The 16,787-nt window shown below is 39.8% G+C and overlaps 1 protein-coding gene across 5 annotated transcripts in view; it reads right to left on the bottom strand.

The window, feature by feature from the left end:
• Positions 1–341: 341 nt before the first annotated feature.
• The window catches only part of LOC116461984 (pro-neuregulin-1, membrane-bound isoform), a 231,432-nt gene continuing 214,986 nt past the window's right edge, over positions 342–16,787 (bottom strand). For 2 of the 5 annotated variants that reach the window (XM_032144112.2, XM_032144111.2), the window contains 3 exons: positions 14,883–15,013; positions 13,914–14,120; positions 342–10,582 (listed from right to left, as the gene is read on the bottom strand). In XM_032144112.2, coding sequence (XP_032000003.1) covers positions 9,928–10,582; positions 13,914–14,120; positions 14,883–15,013 — 993 coding nt within the window. In that variant the 3' untranslated portion in view covers positions 342–9,927. Of the gene's footprint in view, positions 10,583–13,909; positions 14,121–14,882; positions 15,014–16,787 lie in introns of those variants that run through there. The other 3 variants (XM_032144113.2, XM_032144115.2, XM_058433435.1) reach the window with 2 other exon arrangements.

The following is a 16,787-nucleotide window of genomic DNA, read 5'->3' as shown; positions in this document are numbered from 1 at the left end:
AGATATGCGGGTGACTGAATGTTGTATGCAGGATGATTCTAGGATCAAGCATTAAATAACAATGAACAAAACCATAGAAGTAACTGCCCTATCAACTCCCTCTCAATCCTGGCTAACTCAGGGAATAAATCTTTCTGTGCTTCCCAAAAATATTTCCTATCTCTCTAACACTTTCTGAACTCCCTTTGTGTCAAACAGAGAACAAGCTTACTGCTCAGAACTTTGAGCAGGCAACAATATCTGGTTAGAAGTTAATAACTTTGTTTCATTTTTATTATATTTATTTTTACAGTTTTATTTTTATTATGGCAACTGATAGCAGTTTTCCATTCACAGCATTGATACAAAGTTTTAGTTGAAATTACTTTATTGCAGTTAAAAATGTAGTCAATTAAAAATAAACGATATGCAAAAAATAATACAGGTGGTACATGAATATGTCAATAACCATAAAGTTCATATGCCAATGACTAGGGTTTCATAAACACTGGTGTAGTGTATTTGGGAGCTAGAAAACTATAAGATCAGAATGAAGAATGAAGGCTGGAGACAAGTTATGAGTGACAGAAGCCAGATTGTGAAGGGCCTCCTATGTCAGGTGGGGAGCCATGGAGGGGCCATAACCAGGAGATTGACACAATAAGGTCTGCAAGTTAGACAGAGTCTTCTAGCATGATATGAAGGATGGCCTAGGGGAGTGAATGGAAGTAGATGAGTCAGGAGGTAAATGGAGCCCAGTGACAGATGATGATAAGAGCATAAACAAGAGCCGAAGCAGTGAGGCTGTGAAGGAGAGGGTGGACTTGTTTGACCTATCAGTGGTACAACCACCACTGTCACCAATTAGATGTGGAGGGAGAAATCTAGACTATTGCTCAGGTCTGGCTTGATCAGTGGGTGACATGTGGCTCCATTAACCAGTTGAGGAGATGTTTCCCCTTAGTTGCTCCTTTGCTTGGTAACTGACATGATTTTGACCCCTAGTAGAACCCTTCATCTCACTGACTCTGCATTAATAGCTCAACAGGAAAGAGTCAAGTTCCTTCCCTTCACAGTCCTGGCTAAAGATCTAACACCTCAGGCAAACAGAGCAGAATCCAAAATGTGTGGTGGATTAGCATATTTCATGTTGTGAAAGAGAAGTTTTTGGTCAAGCAAATCATGGAAAAGATGAAACACCATGGGACTCTGCCCTAGAACTTTCTAAAGGGCCACCACTAATCAAAGAGGACTTTCTAGTTCAATACAATTTCTCTAAATTCTTTCTAACCCCAATAATTTCTGACTGAATTTCTGTTCACAGTCTGAAATTGTGTGGTCTTCGGACTTCAGAACTTTTGAAATCAGAGGTATCAGTGAAGGGAAGAGCTGGGAAGATAAGGGTTTTAAACTAAGGAGGTACTAAAGGAGGCCTGTGTTTTGCAAAAAAAAAAAAAAAAGTAAAGGGAGGATGGAATCTTTGTGGGGGACACTCTTGCGTGAGGGCAGAGTCATCTCGTTATTGGAAGATACCTGGTTACAGGGGGTTACCCAACCCCCTGCGCATGACAGCTTGGAGTAGGTGGCTGTCATGTGCAGCATTTTCTCTCTTCCTTATTCTTAATGGTGAAGAGAACTTGGGATCCAAGATAAAATTGTTTGTGTTATCTGAGGAGATGCAAAAGTACAAATCAAGGAAGCCCCTTCCTCTGAAGAAGATGAAAAGTTCACTTTAGGCTCAACTGGGAGAAACTAGAAGTCCTCTACTGTTGAAGCATCTCACTTCAAGGCAAGGGCTCCTCCAGTAAGGCAAAAAAGAATCATCGTCTAGGGACTAGAAGACAAGTATTAGCTTAACTCATGATAATAATTAGAAAGGTGCAAAGTTCACATCTATAATATTATTTCTTGAATATAAAAATAATAAAATGTCCTCATGAATTATATTTATGATGAGCTAGAGTTATGATTGTTTTCAATAAAAAATTTTTCATTTAAATGAAGGATAAGGAACAGGAAGTTTTATTAGACTCTCCTGCCATTAACAAAGCCTGTATTACAAGCCTGATGATTGATATCAGAGTTTAAGTCACTTCCACCTTGGATGTAGTATGAAGTTTGAAGGGATTGAATCCAAATACACTAAATCCATAAATTATTAATTGCTTCATACCCAGGATGAGAAAAAAAAAATTCTGTTTTATGCATGGAGTAAAGAGTGAAGAGGACCTGAGGAATTATTGGATGGATCATGGGAGCGATGAGGTTTCTCACATTTAGAATTTAATCTGAAACCAGACTCCTCTAATTTGGTCACTCTGCAGACTTTTGGTGGGATTATATATATATATATATATATATATATATTTTTTTTTTTTTTTGTAGGGGTTTTCCTTTTTTGTCACCAAGGCTGGAGTGCAATGGCACGCTCTCGACTCACTGCAACCTCTGCCTCCCAGGTTCAAGTGATTCTCCTTCCTCAGCCTCCCGAGTAGCTGGGATTACAGGCATGCGCCACCACACCCGGCTAATTTTTGTAATTTTAATAGAGACGAGGTTTCACCATGTTGGTCAGGCCAGTCTCAAACTCCTGACCTCAGGTGATTTGCCTGTCTCAGCCTCCCAAAGTGCTGGGATTACAGGCATGAGCCACTGCGCCAGGCCTATATATATATATATAAATTTTTTTTTTTTAAAGAAATGGAATATGTCTGAACATCCTGTGCAGAAACTAAGACAAACAGATACACTGTGGATTTAAGATCATTTTTGTTCATTCTTCTAGATGTTTGCAGTGACGTTTGGAGGTAGTATTATTAAAACTCTACAGAGTCATGGTTTAGTAAACTTCTGTTAAATTATATTAATAATAAAACACTAATGTAATAAGCGGCTAAAAATGAGAGTGAACATGAAATGGTATGGCTGCATAAGAAGCAAGCTGAACTTATACTGCATCAAAAAAACAAACACATAAAGTTAAGGGTGGTGGCTCATGCCTGTAATTCCAACACTTTTGGAGGCCAAGGCAGGAGGATCACTTAAGGCCAGGAATTGAAGACCAGCCTGGGCAACATAGTGAGACCTTGTCCCTATCAAAAAAAAAAAAAAAAAATTGCTGGGCATGGCGGAGCACACCTGTAGTCCCAGCTACTGGAGAGGCTGAGGTGGGAGGATCGCTTGAGCTCAGGAGTTAGAGGTTGCAGTGAGCTAAAATTGAACCATTGCACACCAGTCTGGGTGACAGATCAAGACCCTGTCTCAGAAAACAAAAACAAAACCAAAACCTAAAGAACTTATTAACGCTACAAAGTTAAATGTTGTTTGGTGATATGTTTCTCAACATACAGTTGTTATTAAAAAGGATTTGCTTACTGGCACTATGTTGGAGAAATGATAACATAAAGTTTATTTGATCCATTGTGCAATGGGGATGTACAAATGGCAATCCATTCGGAACTGAGAAACCTAGATTCCAAAACTTAAGGACCTGGAGGTGAAGGAGCAAATAGAAGGTGGCATCTGAATACTCGCTATGTGTTAGACACTTTCAGACTTCCTTACATGTATTCAAGTTTAATCCTGACCACACCACAGTCTTGTAAATCAGGAAAGAAACTTGGGGGAGGAAGCTGCCCAGAGTCAGTAAGTTTCTAAGTGGTGGGGAGAGTGCTTTGACCACAAAGTTCCTCTGGTTTCACTTTAGGATGCTACCTACATGTCAAAATTGTGAATTCATTCTCACTGCTACACTTCATTTCCTTAGAAAGCTAAGTTTAGGAAAGGTGCATAGAATCACTAAGCCAAGGAAATTGGCTTCTAGAATCACTCTAAACCAAAGCTAGAAGGGCTCACATTCTTCTAAAAAGAAACTTAGCTGTAGATGTAACATACTGTATACACAAAGGTTGAAAACAAAAAACCTGTTTCTGCTTGAGGCAGGGAAAGGGGAAGAACACAATAGAAAGAAACTGGGTTTGCAGTCAGAAAACCTGGGTACAAGTGTCAGCTCTGCAGCTTAGATGTGTAACTCCAAGAAAGATTTTAACCTTCCTGAGCCTAAATTTTCCTCATCACTTACCATATCATGTAGAGAGAACAAAAAAGAGATAAAGGATGTTTTAAGCCATAAAAATATTATAAAATGTGATTTTTATTTAATAGTTCATTTCCGTCTATATTAGCAAATCTATACATAAGCCATTAACAATGTTTAAATCTACAGAGGTAATTCTTTAGCCTTTTTGGCATCCTGTGGGGTGGGCAGAGATGTCCTTTCTTCTTTCCAATTCTATTCCAATAAGTTCATTTGAAGGGAAAGGGTTAGAAGGAGATCCTGGGTGAAACTATTACCCCATTCTCTGTCTCTTCTTTAAAAATTACTGGTTTCCTTCTCCTGGTCTGTTTTTAAAAAGCCCAGGTAGATCACAATAGATTTCCTCCAGGTAACAAAACTCTTTTCCTATTTCCCTGGCAGATAAAGTTTTGAAGCACATTAAAGTTCAAAATCAATAGCTACCCAGAGAAGACGAACAGTTATAGTACCAGGAGGTCAACAGGAACCTAAAGATACCTGTAGGGGAGGGCATGGCCACCCTACTCAACAACAACCTTAAAGGTTAGGAATATTGCAGCTTCCTGTAGCAACAAGACGGTTTTGTCTTTCATAAACTGAAAGTATTGGTATTTCCTGCCAAGTTAATCTTTTGAGTAATAGTTCCCTTACATTTATTTTATTAAATCAGTTTCAAAGAGGACAAGCCAAACATAGAGTGCAAAGGGATTCATATAAAGTCATCGAAACTTTCCACTCCTTCCAGCATCTTGAGTCTCCAGATTTCAGACCTGCCTTATTTAACCCCAAATTGTGAACATCAAGTCCTTTTGTCATTCATCGTTAGGACAGAAAAATCTAATGATTGGGAAGACTCAGGTTGGAAAGACTCAGGTTTGCTTGTTTCCAGAGGCAGCCTGGGTTTGAAAATCAAGAGAGAACATGGTTTCAACCAAGAAGGGAGAATTATAGTAATTACCCAGACATTCAATCTGGCTGCATGTGAGTCTTCACTCTTTCCAAACCACCTCACCTCCTTCACACGTGCTTCTGCCTCAAATACTATATCCCAGGCAAACAATTTTAACCAAAATTACTATGATAGCTGCTTATAGTGTTCAATTTGGGTACAAAGCCTCAGCAAAAACTGAGAATAACGTCACAATCTTTAAGTTTTAAATATTCTCTGCATGGCTGGTTGGCTAAATGACTACAGAGCAAGTGAAAGAGTGTGGTGGCTTTTGGAGAGTGTCTGGAATTTTTGTCTATGTGTTTGTATGTGCATGCAAACTAAAGTTGTTGCAAATGTGAAGATTTCAAGCATTTTTGAAAATGTATTAATATAAATAGGAAAAACTAGCTCAGTCAAAAACTACAATTTAAATTTCCTGGACATCCAGAGTGTTTGGAAATGATCCTAGAGGAGCCGTAACTAGGTAGTAGGAATTGGGTACATAGATGGAGGTGGACATTGGTGGGAAGTCTCAGGTTACCCCCAAACTCCAAAGGAGGCCACTGTTCATCCCAAAGGATTGCTGACCTCTACTCCATATACTTCAGAAGCTCTTAACCTACCTGCAATAATGACTGAAATGCTTGAAATATATGAAAGGTACCATGCAAATATCTATTTGTTAAAATATGGCTTTTGTTTAGGTTAATTGCAATAAGACAAGTAATACCCTCATTTCTATGACTCAGTCTTAGAATATGAGAATTTTCTCATGCAAAGGCTCCTCCCTGAGCAGTTAGACAGGAGTTTGATTTGTTTTATTGACAGAATAAGGGGAATGAACCCAACTTGGCCTTCTCCTCTTTTAAAATTGTGAATCCATAAATTGTGGGCCCAATGGAAAGTCAATTAGCGGATGCTATAGGGAAGCTTAGCATGGCCAGGTGTCAACTGGCTGCCTTTTAGGCCACTATGGGCCATTGGACTACTTGAACCATGAAAGCATTTTTCGTTGCCTTTCGTGATTGAATGGCACGTTGACATTTTCATTAGTCTGAAGGAGTTTCTTACTGTCACTACAAAACATAGCAACAGCCAGGATCCAGGCAGTCATGCCCTAGAATATTCTCTCTCTGTTATTGTGCATGGAGGAAAAAGGAATCATAGTACAGTCTGGTTGTGTGGCCTCTTCAACAAGGAAGAAAGTGATAAACAGCATTGGTAGGGAGGAGATGATTTGAGAACAGGTGGTGTGGCAAAAGCAATGGACAGACAAGAAGCAACGTATAGACATGGTGATCATGGGGTCCATGGAACACAATCCTAAATTAGCACAACTATGGGAATGAGATGAAAGGTGCTGGTCTAACAGACTGAAGCTGTAGTCTGCTGAGCAACACTCCCAGGTCTCCACAGAGTAGCATTTTTATTGCAGTATGTCTTTCATGGAAAATGGACAAAACTTTAAATAAATCACAATTACTTATTGCTTAGTATTTTGAATAATAAATTCTTTAGTTTATCAGTACCTCACGGCCTTCAATGTGCATTCTTCAGATAGTTTCAGTTACATATACATTCTTTCTCCTCAACAATAAATTATTCTTAAAAAAAGGAAAAGATACATAATTTTAAAGCAAAGAAAAACAAAAGAACATATATTTTTGACATTTATCTTAAACTTATATGAAAACAACTCTATATGTTAGATGTTTAAATATAAATAATAAAGGACATTATGTTATTTACAATGTTACATAGTAAGTTGAGAGAGTAAAAACTGACATTAACTCATAAAGACAGTAAATGGTATAAGAAAACATCCAAGCAATATACAATATGTATTTACAAAAGAATATATAATAGAACTTGTGGTATGTGGCCATTTCCTTCTGCCTACATTTCTCTTCAGTGTTTCATAGGTCTTCGCAGATAGAAATCTCTGGCTGGTGGAATGCAGCCAGTATTATTAATACAAGATAAGACCAGGCCTTCCTTATTTTCACCAATGTGAGCCATGCGCCCTTTAACCCCAGGCCATAAAAAGGAATAGTTACTGAGCAAGTTACCCTGGATAAACTCCACCTCTAACAAGACAGTCACACTGAAACAAGAAAGAGATAGCAGGTTTGGGACACATTCACCTACACAGAGGATCATTTCGTAGAAACTTGAATGCTGTCCAGGCACTCTTGGGGGCAAAAGTCATACTAGGCAGGAAGGGAAAGTAAGATATAAAGTGAATCTTAGGTGAAACAAAAGGAGTTTTGCATGTATTTGCATGTATTATGCTCCACTGCATACATCTCAGTGGGATACGATTTTAGACCCGGGAAACAAAGTTGCTGTCAAACTCCTAGGCAATTTCTACCACCTTAAAACCCAAGATAGCTTTCCATATGCTGGGAACATAGGTTCACACTCCGATCGCCACTGCACTGCCGGAATTGATTAACAGAGGTGGTCGAGAGTGATGTGACAAGCGTCACAGAGATATCCCTGTGGACAAAAATCTAGTGGCCTTGGCAGGTGGCGCTGAGCAGTCAGTTGGCCTTTTTTATCAAGGGTGCAAAGGACGTCCCAACTATAATAATATGCCACCTCTGTGAACGATCAGAATCAAGTTAGAAATACAATTTCCTCCTGTCTTCGATTTTCATATATATTTGCAATTTAAAAATGCATAGCAATTCTCATTTTAAGAAACATGTCGCTCATGGTTCTCAACAGAAACTTCTATTTATTCTTAAAATTCTTCCACGATGGGACATCTGAGTACCCCAATGCCCAAAGAATTTGAAACAGAATTTTTAGGGTTTTAAATTCATGGTAGGAATTTCTTTATTGAAATAGCTAAGGATGAGTCAAGGCCTTCAAAGGCAATGTTAAAATAATTTAGAGAACTTCATTGGACTGACTGTCTTCTTCCCCATGCCGTGAGCTTACTCATGACTGCAGAATTGGAAAATCATTGCAACTTGACAAAGGCTCCTCAGTGTAGGTTAAAAAGCAAATGAGGATACCACTGGGCACAGAGAAAGTGGCATGTGAACAGTGACTGAAAATTTGAGATACCAAATACTAACAGTAACTTCAAGAACCTGCAGACAGGCATCTCTGTGGATTGTAGGAGCATGTGGGAGCGTAACAACATGACTGATGCCCAGCCTGCATTTTTCTGCTAAGACCTACTTGCATGTCATTTCTTCTTTTTAATTGTTAACATCAAGATTTGGTGAAGAAATACATTCAGTTCACCCGCAAGAAAGAAGCAATTACTCTCACTGACTTCATGAACTCCCCGATAACCTGTTTCCCATTCATCCCATGGTTCCTAGGAGGCCATGTGAATCCTAAGTAAAGCTCCAGCCCTGATTTCACAGATATCAGGCAGGCCATGAAATGGGTTCTGTGTTTCAAATAATTTTTTTCTTCCATTTTCCTGAATTAGCAGTTATTTCAAATGTTAATACTTACAGGCCTTCCTTTGGATTTACCATCACAAGAGAACATGCAATGCTTAGACCAATCTTAGTCCTACTTTATGACAGTAAAGCAAAAATTAAAGGAGGTGGGGGAAATGGGTGAGAGAGCCTGTAAATGGAGAGGTCAGGACAGAGGTGGGGGTCACTGTCTTCCAACAGGATCGACATTTCCTGATGAATCATTACTTGTGATTACAAATCACATACACATCGGCCATTCCTGATAAAAAATGTTCATGCATACTTATGACCTGATCAAGGCAACATGGAAAAATAAAATAAAAATAAGGAGGAGAAAGGGGTAGTCATCCACATTTTAAAATTTCAACCTAGTCACTAAGCTTCTCTCCACCTATACAGTCACTCCTTCTGAACACTCTATGATGGAAATACTTCCCTATGATGACAAGTCACCGCTATGTACAGCAGGCATGTTTGACTCTAGAAGTATTTCAGACAAAATGCTGCATGTGCTGTCTGGGCTGGGCTTTTTGTGCCGTAATATGCTTCTTTTTGAGCCAAGAAGACACAACCAATCACTAGCTTCAAAATCAGTGAAAAATACAAGTCAGAAATGATTGCACCTTTATCAGCCGTGGTTTGATCGTCAACTAAGATAAGCGGCTGGATCATTCCCCCAGAGAGAAAGTGACATTGAGTCCTCTTGTAAGGTGTCAGATTTACCCTGATAGCAAGCCAGAACCCATTTTCTAAGCTATCCCTAAAACTGTTGCTTTTTGTCAAGAAAAATAAATTCAAATAAAGTAAATGAGAGCTCCTTTTAGTAAGAGCAAGCTGTCTTCTGATTAATAATATAGTTTTTTTTTTAAATCACAGTATTACTTTCTTCCTAATATTTAACATTACTTAATGCAGTTTCTTGCTGTATTTAATAGTAGCATGCTGTTGGATCTACTATTATCTCAGAGCCCAATGAGGCAAACCTTTGGCTGGCAGAGTAGACACAACTCATTTCATATTCTGAAAGCAAAGAAAACTTCATACACAAGAGCGGCGTATCTGGATGGATGTGCCATTACAAGACATACTGATCGGGTGCTACTACAAGCAAACAGAGGGACAGGTGCAAGTCTTGCAAATCATACATCCAGTCAACATCATAATGCAATGCACAAGAAGCCAGCAAAAACTGAATCTATGAGAGGTTTTGCCGAAATACTGTGGAAAAGCAATCACTGTAACTGTACAAAACTTGCTCTCGACATAACATAACATAAAGGCACCATTGATATCTTTCTCGTTTTGAAATACTGTAAAAAATTGCTACATATGGCACATAACACATTTTTACATACATATATTTAATTTATAAAAGTTTTTTTTCCTGTTTTCTATTTGCAGAACTGCTAAAATAAAATAAATTGTTTAATTTAAGGTGGAATACTTTATTATATAAAATAAAGTTTTACAGGTGAATCTATGTGTTTATTTAGGTTTTATACAGCAATAGGGTCTTGGTTAGCAATTACACTAGACAGCCTGGCCTGGATTTCTTCCTGTGTCGAGAAGCGGCCTGCTGGGTTAGTCCTGCTGTCAGCCAGGCGGAAGGCAGGTGTTGCCTCAAGACTGGCTGCCAGGGGGTTCTGTATGCCCAGGAAAGGCGTATCTTCACCTACTCTTTCATCTTCTGTTTCACTCTCTGAGTTACTGCTCTGGGAGCTTGTGTTGCTGTCCACTTCCAATCTGTTAGCAATGTGGCCATTGGGCTTGGTTCTTTTGGCCCGCCGGCTATTGGCGAGTTTCTTAACAGGCTCTTGGGCTGGCTCATACTCCTGGGTCGTTTCATACTCCTCATCCTCCACTATCCTCAAGGGGCTAGCGGGGAGGCTGTTACTGTCATGCGCGGGGTTGTGGTGGAAGGAGCTGAACTGCTGAGGGTGATGGTCAAACTTCTTCTCCCGCAGCTTTGGTGGTGTCACGAGAAGTAGAGGTCTCTCTTCTTCCACGAAGGGGCTGACCGCCATGGAAGGCAAGGACACCGTCATGCTGGACACGGGTGGAGACATTTCCGAAGGGGGCGATTTGGGGGAGCTTGGCGTGTGGAAATCTACAGGTGACATACGAGCCGGGGTGGTCATGGCTGACACATACCTGTGTGAGCACAGAATACCCTGCATAAGTGTGGTGCAATAAGAGGCACATAGCAGGGAAGGTAAGGGGGCAGAGTTCACGATATTATATCATCAGAGAACAGAGAATTTCTATTCATTGTAGGCTGCTCAATTATTTAGGCTAGGAAATTCCACACCCTTGGAATCGAAAATTAGGTAGCCAAGAGTTTCCTCACAGGAGTGCATGCAAAGATCAGCTAAATTGCCTAGCTCATCAAAGCTTTTGGGATTTTCAATTTCATCACAATTATAAATAAAGGCATATGAGCCAAGACAAGAAGGCATTAGGTCCTGGAAACCTCTCAGCTTATATAAGGACCAAGGCTCAGGGATTCGGAAGGGAAAGAAGTATTACTTAAATACTATACCTTCCTAAAGGCCAAGGGGTCTTAGAGAATGAAGCCCAAATGGGGAATGGAAGAAGATCTAAGATGAGTTGCTGATAGCTGGATCTGCATGCATTTGGATCTGTGTGCCTTGTTTCTCCTTAGCTCAGCTATAAGGTTATGTCTTATGAAAAAAAAAGAGCATAGTAACTTAGATTTATACCTGACAACAGTGTCATACATTTGTGTGCTTTTCATTTTTTCCATGAAATGCAACTAGTTAACATTCAATTTGGAACTATCCATCCCAGTGTCCAACAAACACAGTCAAAGGTAAGCCTGAGAGAACCTAATTAATGTTGGCTTCACAGTTACCACAATGGAGGTTATGTCCAATCTTTGGTCTATCTCTCTTCCAAAACCCACAGCTATATCAGTCTTTGGTTAATCTCTTTCATGATGCCTCAAGGGTTGGCTGTACCCTGTTACCTTCTATCATGTTATGTCTGATAACGCTCAGTGACTCTTGCCATCAGGACACCGAGCACACTGTTTTCACCACACCATGCTTTCTTCCCCCAGTATAAGAAGTCCTGACTTTTGGCACTGAGGAAGACGTGGCTTATTCAGAGTCACATTTCTCAGCTTTTGATAAAAAATGCTACCAACGCACAACACTGAACGACTCTTTTCTTCACACTGGCATTCACGGAGTCTAATTTGATGTGACCTGAAATGACATGAATGCCATCATCTCAACTCTCGCTAACAGGAACAGAAAACCTATGAACCTCCCTGCTTCTCCAGGATTCACAGTGATACAGATGTGAGAGCTAGCTGCCTCTAAACTGGGAACGTGCCTGAGAAATTGAAATATGTGGGCCTTGAGTCTTCAAACTTTCGGCTTTGGGGGTACTTAAATTAAGCTCTCTGAGAAATGCTAATTTAAATTCAACCAACATATAAAAGTGATTCATCTTTTCTCTCCATAATCTCTAGGTTCAGGAATATTTCGTAGTCATAGAGTTCATCTAGAAGCCCAGCACGGTGGGGAAATGTCAACATTTAAGGATGAATATCACTTGTAGTGATGAAGAATGATTTCATCTCTAACTTCCTTTTCATGTTTCAAAAAAAGATTGAAACAGAATGGATAGACTTCCTTAATACATAAAAAAAGTATGAATTTAAGACTAAAGTTTTAAAACAGTTTAAACCCTACCTACTTTTTCATAGATTGGCTGCAGGGAAACCTCTGATTTCATAAATTCCATAACATTCTAAAATATCATTTTTTGGGAAAGGCCCTTGAAGAAGTAACCAACAGGCTTGTAAGCCCGGAATTTTTTTGTTTGTTTGTTTTGAGGCAGAGTCTTGCTCTGTTGCCTAGGCTGGAGTACAGTGGCACCATCTCAGCTCACTGCAGCCTCCACCTCCTGGGTTCAAGCAATTCTCCTGCCTCAGCCTCCCTAGTAGCTGGGACTACAGGCAAGCACCACCACACCCAGCTAATTTTTGTATTTTTAGTAGAGATGGGGTTTCACCATGTTGGCCAGGATGGTCTTGATCTCCTGACCTAGTGATCTACCCATGTCAGCCTCCCAAAGTGCTGGGATTAGAGGTGTGAGCCACCGCGCCCAGCCTGTCATTTTTTATTGTAAGTACTCCCCAGTCCATGAGTGGAAAGAGTCTATGAAAGTCATCTCTACTCATGGAGCTACCACATAAGTATGGATTTGACATTATGTAAACCTTTTAGTAAATGGTCAAAGATTAGACTAAGATGACAATAAAATGAAATAAAAATAAATAAAATAAAATAAAATAAAATTCAGTGGACTTGCAAACAAACAGGTAATAGCTTACCTCTGATTTCATAAATTCCACAAAGTTCTAAAATATTATTTTGAAGGAAAGGCCCTTGCAAAAGTAAGCAACAGGCCTTCAAGCCCAGAATGTGTTATTTTTTATTGGAAGTACTTCCCAGTCCAAGAGTGGAAAGACTATCAAAGTCAACTCCTCCCATGTAACTACCACATAAGTATGGATATGACATTATGTAAACCTTTTAGTAGATGGTCAAAGATTAGCCTGAGATGACAATAAAATAAAGTAAAACCCAGCAGACTTGCAAACAAATAGGAACAGGTAACAGCTTACTGATGGGCTAGCAATACTGGTCATCTTCCAGCTCAGGTGAAAATGGAGAAAGAGAATCTATGAATTCAATATTACTATTTACTATCTCTTTGTTTACTTTCCTCCATTCTTCATTTTACCTTTGCTATAACTCCCCCAACCCAACCCAATCTCCCCAAAGGAAAGCCAAAACATTCTGGAATAAAGGGCCATCTTGAAGGCAGTATCTGCTTTGAAAACCACCCGTGAAGACTGCCAGACGCAGCATCCAAGAGATTTATTTATTCATCCCTTCTTGGAATTTCATAAAATAGATATTATAGGATGGAAGGCAAGCAGTTGCCCCCCATGACATTCAGCAATGACAGAGCCCTTGATTTGACTTAACTGAGGCTGGAAGGTAAGACGGGGTTAGCAGATAAGAACACGAGGCCAGCTCGACCACCGAATCAGAGTTTGGATAACTGGCAAATTGGAATTATAGAAGGGTCCTTATCAAGCATCGATGCCATCTCTCTAATGTTACAACTGAGGACACCGAGACCCCGAGTGGGTCTGAGCCCATGGCCAGAGCTGGAAACTCCATGTGCTGCACCTTCCGCATCAAAGCATCCCAGCTCTTTAAGAGTCTGTTGCCTGTCAGTCACTGGGACGACGAGAGAAGCTCAGAAGAAATAAGTTCCGTCAAACAAAGAGATGACTTCATCAACTAGGAGCACTCCTAGAACAGGTAACTGCTGCCCCTTATTCTGATTAGAGTAGATTTCCTGAGGTGAGACCGCAGGTGCTCACGGGGATTCTCTGACTGAGTTTCTCCTCTGCAGTAGCTTTGCCCTTCGGTTTTACCTTTCACTATGAGGAGAGTCTCGGTAGGAATCAGGGGTTTCTCTGGCATGCCTGAGGAAGCTGTTACATTCACGAGGGCCTCCTGTGCCATTAAGACGTCCTCTTGGGCCCCCAGTTGGGCTGCTGTGCCTACTGTTTTCTACGGATGACATCATGATTACAGAGTGGCTTTCGGAAAGGATGCTTTCAGTGTGTCCGTTGCTCCAGCTGCGGAGGAAATGGGAGAGGCAATCAGATATTTCGTCCAAAAATTATATGCAAAGAATGGAAATGAAAGGAATGGATTCTGACAAATGTTTCAAACTACTGATGAACCCGGATTTCACTGTAACATCACTTGTCTCCGAATAGAATTGCCACAAAGGTAATTTGCTATAGAGAGGATCTTGATTCAGATTGGCTTTGTAAGGATACAGTATATTCACCTGTTCACTCATTCAATAAATATTTATCGAATGGCACTCCTCAGTGTATAATTATAATCTCTCTGTTCTTGAGGGGCTTAGATTAAAGAAACATTTCCTTGTATGAGCTACATTTGGAGATCTAGTGTTGGTCTTGGTAGAGTAAGTGCACTCAGGTGGGGATCACCAGGGCATTTGAGAATTTAGGGTTCCACTATTTAACCAATTCTCATGTGCATTTCCCAGGGCAATCCAATTACTGAAAGAAATCGACTTCCAAGTATTTTGCAGAGCCAAAGACAGACTTGTCCCAGTGTAGCAATTCGGTGAGTAGCAGGGCATGAGTCAAGACAATCTCAGGAATGGGAAACGACGGCCCTGTGAAGTTACCTAATTGAGGTTCAAATTTACGCAGGAATTAAGGGCAAAGCCAGTTGATTTTCAAAATCTGTTGTGCCCAAAGAGCATCCATTTCACTGCCTCCTTTCTTAGGCAGTGATGTCAAAAGGCAATGTGCAACAATTCATTCTTAGAGAAAAGCCGTGGAATTTTTAAATTCTCATACCTGTGGCTAGGAGTCTGGGTGACAGTAGTGGAGTGATGGGCTGTGGAAGTATAGTGACTGGTGGAAAAGGATGTCTCTGCTTCTCTCTCAACAATATGCTCACTGGAGATGACGTTTTTAGATACATATTGCTGGATAAACAAAGAGACACAACTTGAAGATTCATGTAGATTCATGTCAATCAAAGCACTAATATTGTCATGTAAATAAAAACGCTAACACTGTCACAAACACACAAATCTATTTTTGTACAGATGCTTTGCTATAAATTCCATTTCCCCAATGGCCAGATGGAAAATCCTGTCCTGCCTACTGTGGCTTTTAGATTAGATGAATAGAGTTAAAAAAAAAAAAACAAAAAACTCTCTGGATGTGCATCCAATGTATGGCCCATCATCCCAACTACATTTTATCAGCAAAAGTCCTATTTCTTCTATTTTATTTTAAATTAATAACATGACTAGAATTCCATACAAATATGCATCCAATATTCATTTGTTTCACGGTATTGCAAGTCAAAGAAGGCTAAATGCTATTTGAGTGAAATAGAAGCAGACAGATGGTTTGTGTAATTTCAAATTTCAAAGCACTAGAAAAAATATTTAAAACCTCTATATTTTGGGCCTTTCTCCTACCATTTCCTAATGCCCATGTTGCCCTACTAATGTCATTGAAATGTTTAACTTGTTAGCAGTGGTAGGGCTAACAAGGCTACTGATAAGGGACTTAACAATTGTTGTCAACGCACACATCTTGACAAAGCACATAATATATGGAGGACATTTCTATTTAATGCAGGTAGATTCTACTTTTCTCTCTTTCTTCTTTCTTTCTCTTTCTTTTCTTTTCTTCTCCTTTTTTTTTTTTTTTTTTTGAGATGGAGTCTCACTCTGTTGCCCAGGCTGGAGTGCAGTGGTGCAATCTCAGCTCGCTGCAACCTCCACCTCCCGGTTCAAGCGATTGTCCTGCCTCAGCTTCCCGAGTAGCTGGGATTACAGGCATATGCCACCATGCCCAGCTAATTTTTGTATTTTTAGCAGAGATGGGGTTTCACCATGTTGGCCAGGCTGGTCTTAAACTCCTGACCCCAGGTGATCTGCCTACCTCTGCCTCCCAAAGTGCTGGGATTACAGGTGTGAGCCACCGCGCCTAGTCAGAGTCTACTTTATTTTCATCAGCAAACCACAGTAGTTTTTACTGTTTCTATTAGGGAGGGAGGCCCCTTTTTGAAGTTGTGTTTTAATTGCTGTTTGTTAGTATTTATACCAAATTGAGTTAAATAGTAGGAAAACCAATAGAAAGGAATACTCTTTGATGAAATAAGGCACTTTATAATCTGACGGTCTGTGGGCTCTAAATATATTCAGGGAGATCCAAAAATATACAGCTTGAATTATGCTTGAAACTCTGGCTGGTTCTCTTAGTGGAAAGGCTATTCCATGTGGGTCTTCCTGGGAAGTACAGCTAGCTGGATTTAAGGAAAGGATACACGGTGACCTACTTCTAGTCCCTGCAGCATTTCACTATTGCTTCTTGGGACGCAACATAAGCTCAGTGAATCTAATGAAAAAAATACTTAACAATTATTGAACACTCACAAAATGCCACTAGGCTAAGTGTTTTATGCAAATTACCTTATTTAAGGCTCACAAGGAGTCTGTGAAGTAGGTATTATTTTTAGATCTGTTTTTATATTGAAGAAATAAGGTTGCGAAAGGTTAAAGCCCAAAGATGCACAATGTGAGCAGAAAATGTAATCCAGGCAGTCATTCTACCGTTTATATATTATAACATGCAGAGTGACAGATTATAGTTCCTTTTGTAGTGAATATCGTTATCAAATGTGGAGAACATTGTGATGAACACTGTTAGAGGGTGAAAAAGCAACAGAGTGTGTTAACCTAT

This window comes from Hylobates moloch, unplaced genomic scaffold (genome assembly GCF_009828535.3).
Source record: "Hylobates moloch isolate HMO894 unplaced genomic scaffold, HMol_V3 SCAFFOLD_22, whole genome shotgun sequence".
Lineage (NCBI taxonomy): Eukaryota > Metazoa > Chordata > Mammalia > Primates > Hylobatidae > Hylobates > Hylobates moloch.
This window is presented reverse-complemented; position numbering and strand designations above follow the sequence as displayed.